A 3026-nucleotide genomic window follows, 5' to 3' on the forward strand; every position below is an offset into this window, starting at 1 on the left:
CTATATCGTTTTTTTTTTATAATCATATTCCTCACGTCGAGCTCGTATTAGGGTCGAAACCCAAAAGTTCCAAAAAAAATTTATATGAACTACGAACTCAAAATAATCATATTCTTGCTAGAATGGATCAAAAGCCCATCACATTATTTACTGGGCCTGCCTCAATTTCAAAAGCCCATTACATCATTCTAACATTTTCAAGGCCCATACGGCCCATTTTTTGGTCTCCCTTAAACCCTCAAAACTCTTCTTCGTCTCCATAGCTGCTCTGCTCCTCCGTGCAGCTAATCCGCTGCCTCTCTCTCTCTCTCTCTCTCTCTTCCCGTCATATCTCTTATTAACGGTGGCCACTGAGCGATCAACTGCGGCTGCAACTTCTCCTGCTTCTGCAGCTGCTTGGCCATTGCCCGGCTGAATTGAAAGAGGTGAGTGTCTTCGATTTAGGGTTTCGTGAAAGTTGTACACTGTACTTCCGTACAAATTAGGGAATGGGTGAATGCAGGGGAAGCCATATCGATTGCTCTAGATAGATGACTAGGCATCTGTAAGAACCTCCCAGTTAGCTGTCGCCATTTCTATCTGTTCTTGATTTGTCCAGGGCTTCGAAGCATCCTTGACTGATACCATATCTTCAATCGAACCCCGTATAGCTGCTTGGATCAGTATTCGTAGTGAATTCGGTGATCGTGGCTGTTTGACGTTTCGCCATGAGTGATTAGCTATTTTGTTTTTGAAAACAGAGTATTCGTAGGGTGGTTTTGGATTGGTAGAGGTCAGGGTAGGATGGTGAGGAGGTGAAATACAGATGAATTTAATGGGATGAATTTGTATTTGTGGTTGGTAAATTGCCGCAGCGGGGCTGGTTGTTGTTGACCTAGTGTTTTTCTTTTTTTGGCAGAAAATAAAGTTTCGATAAAGCTAGGAAGACAATGAGGTTAGAGAAGTGCTGGTTCTGTTCCTCCACGATATATCCCGGCCACGGTATCCAATTTGTCCGCAATGATGCTAAGGTAATGTTTTAACTCTTCATGCCTCGGAACTTTTTTTTTCAAAAGATTATGATGATTTCAGTTGCTCGTCACTGCTGTGTTTGAACTTTGCCCAGAGTAGCTGGATGTTAAGCATTGGCTTTTGCAAGTGTCTATTCTGTTTTGTCCCCGTTAACTTCAGTTCAATATGGAGAAAAGGGTCGATGTAGGTTAGTCTATAGTTTCAGGTTTTTAGCAATATTGAGCTTTATACCTTTCAGATGGTAACGCCGTTGCGCAGAAGCAATTGGTACCTTTCCTTTTGTTAGTGATAATATGATAATATCGATTTTCTTTTTCCCCTGATAAGAGGCTGCACCTAACCCACTCAATTTTCTGCAGTTTATGCTTTCTATGACCCGTGTTCTGTGCTCTACTGTTGAATGTCCATTAGGTTTATATCGGTTTCTATAAGGGTCATACCATTGGTTTGTTTCCATCTTTGTGCTAACTGATGGCAAGGAATTCTGTTACAGATCTTCAGGTTCTGTAGATCCAAATGTCACAAGAACTTCAAGATGAAGAGGAATCCTCGTAAGGTGAAATGGACTAAGGCTTACAGACGCTTGCATGGAAAGGACATGACTCAAGTAAAGGAGATACTTCACTTTGACAATCATTATTCCAAATTCTTCTGTTATACGTGTTGTATTTTACCAACCTGTGCCGTTCTTTGCCCTGCCCTCCTCAAGGATTCAACCTTCGAGTTTGAGAGGAAACGAAACAGGCCAGAAAGATACGACAGGAACCTTGCGGAGAACACATTGAAGGCCATCAAGAAGATTGATAAAGTCAGAGTTGATAGGGAAGCGAGACACCATGCCCTAAGGTCTTTCTTCTTTTGCCCAGTTTTTCTTCACCTTGTTAGCGCCTCTTTTTGCCTTTGCATCAGTTTGCTTACGCATAATTCTCGCGACTTTAACCAGAATGAAGGGGAAGAAAGCCAAGGAGCAAAAGGAGGCACAGAAGGAGCTGGAGCAACACATCCACCTCCTCAAAGCTCCCGCTGTTCTCCAGGAAGACCCATCCCTCACCCTACCGAAGATCAAGGTCAAGGTTTCGCAACAGCAGTCCGAGGAAAATCAGGCCATGGAAGAGTGATGCTCGTGATCTTGTTACACTCGCGTTGTATACAGTTGTCCTTGTTTGTTACCTCGCCCTAGTTCTCTTAGTTTTGGGCATCAAAGATGTGACTGAGAGTTCAGAGTTGAGGTCAGATTGGGAAAGTTTTGAGTTATTATTGGATCCGCGGTTATATGGTTGGTCTACTGAATATGGATTACGCTTGACAGAACATCAGTTCTTCATTTGGAACAAAGATTAGTTGGTGATAATTATAATCTTGTCTCTCCATAAGCCCTTCCCGTGGAGCTTTTAATATAGAATGGTTCTTTCAAGATCATATTTGACACGGAGGCCATCTTAGCAGCATCCATGGATAATTATGATCGAGGGCTGAGCCCAAGGCCACTCGCAGAGGTCCAAAGTAGCTCCAGTTGTCATGTGGTTAGGAGAAGTCAATAGGTAATAAATGAAATAGTTGTTGGCTGGAAACTTGTTTTGGGAGAACAAATTCGGAAGTTTTGAGCGCCATTATTAGTCTCGGCTCTTTCGGTGTTTGGTTGAGGAGCAATTAATGATTTTGTGTTTCCAGGATAGTGCACTTTTTTGTGGGGTTTCATTTCCACATCTATACGTATGCATGTAATCTGCAGATAGAAGGCAAGAAATGAATGAAATTGTCTCTTATTCGAGCTATCAGTTATGTTTACTTGCTTCTGAACCTAAACGTGTTTTAGGTGGGCAAATCGATTCCTAACCCGCTGCGTCTATATTTTCCACAAGTACAAGTATAGCGTGGTATAAAGGGGCAAACTGAATTGCGAGCAGAAGGGAGCATAATCTCTTTTGTGGTTCATATAAGGCAACCGGGATCTCATTCCAACGATGATCAGTTCTATTGGATCGGATCCTTGGAAGGGTCATGACGCCATGATA

The 3026-nt window shown here is 42.5% G+C and overlaps 1 protein-coding gene across 1 annotated transcript; it reads left to right on the top strand.

Annotated features, from left to right (window-relative positions):
* The first annotated feature begins 255 nt into the window (after positions 1-255).
* LOC116198494 (probable ribosome biogenesis protein RLP24) lies at positions 256-2430 on the top strand. The gene is made up of 5 exons (XM_031528656.1): positions 256-425; positions 899-1010; positions 1505-1618; positions 1721-1857; positions 1955-2430. Exons 2-5 carry the CDS (start codon positions 930-932, stop codon positions 2127-2129), a joined length of 507 nt encoding a protein of 168 aa, XP_031384516.1. The 5' UTR covers positions 256-425; positions 899-929; the 3' UTR covers positions 2130-2430.
* The last annotated feature ends 596 nt before the right edge of the window (positions 2431-3026 follow it).

This window comes from Punica granatum, chromosome 3 (genome assembly GCF_007655135.1).
Source record: "Punica granatum isolate Tunisia-2019 chromosome 3, ASM765513v2, whole genome shotgun sequence".
Lineage (NCBI taxonomy): Eukaryota > Viridiplantae > Streptophyta > Magnoliopsida > Myrtales > Lythraceae > Punica > Punica granatum.

Excerpts from the sequence above, each read along its gene's own strand:
- LOC116198494 (XM_031528656.1), top strand. The coding sequence starts at position 930 with ATGAGGTTAGAGAAGTGCTGGTTCTGTTCCTCCACGATATATCCCGGC. Across the intron at positions 1,011-1,504 it reads TTGTCCGCAATGATGCTAAG|ATCTTCAGGTTCTGTAGATC; the intron begins GTAATGTTTTAA and ends ATTCTGTTACAG. Across the intron at positions 1,858-1,954 it reads GCGAGACACCATGCCCTAAG|AATGAAGGGGAAGAAAGCCA; the intron begins GTCTTTCTTCTT and ends GACTTTAACCAG.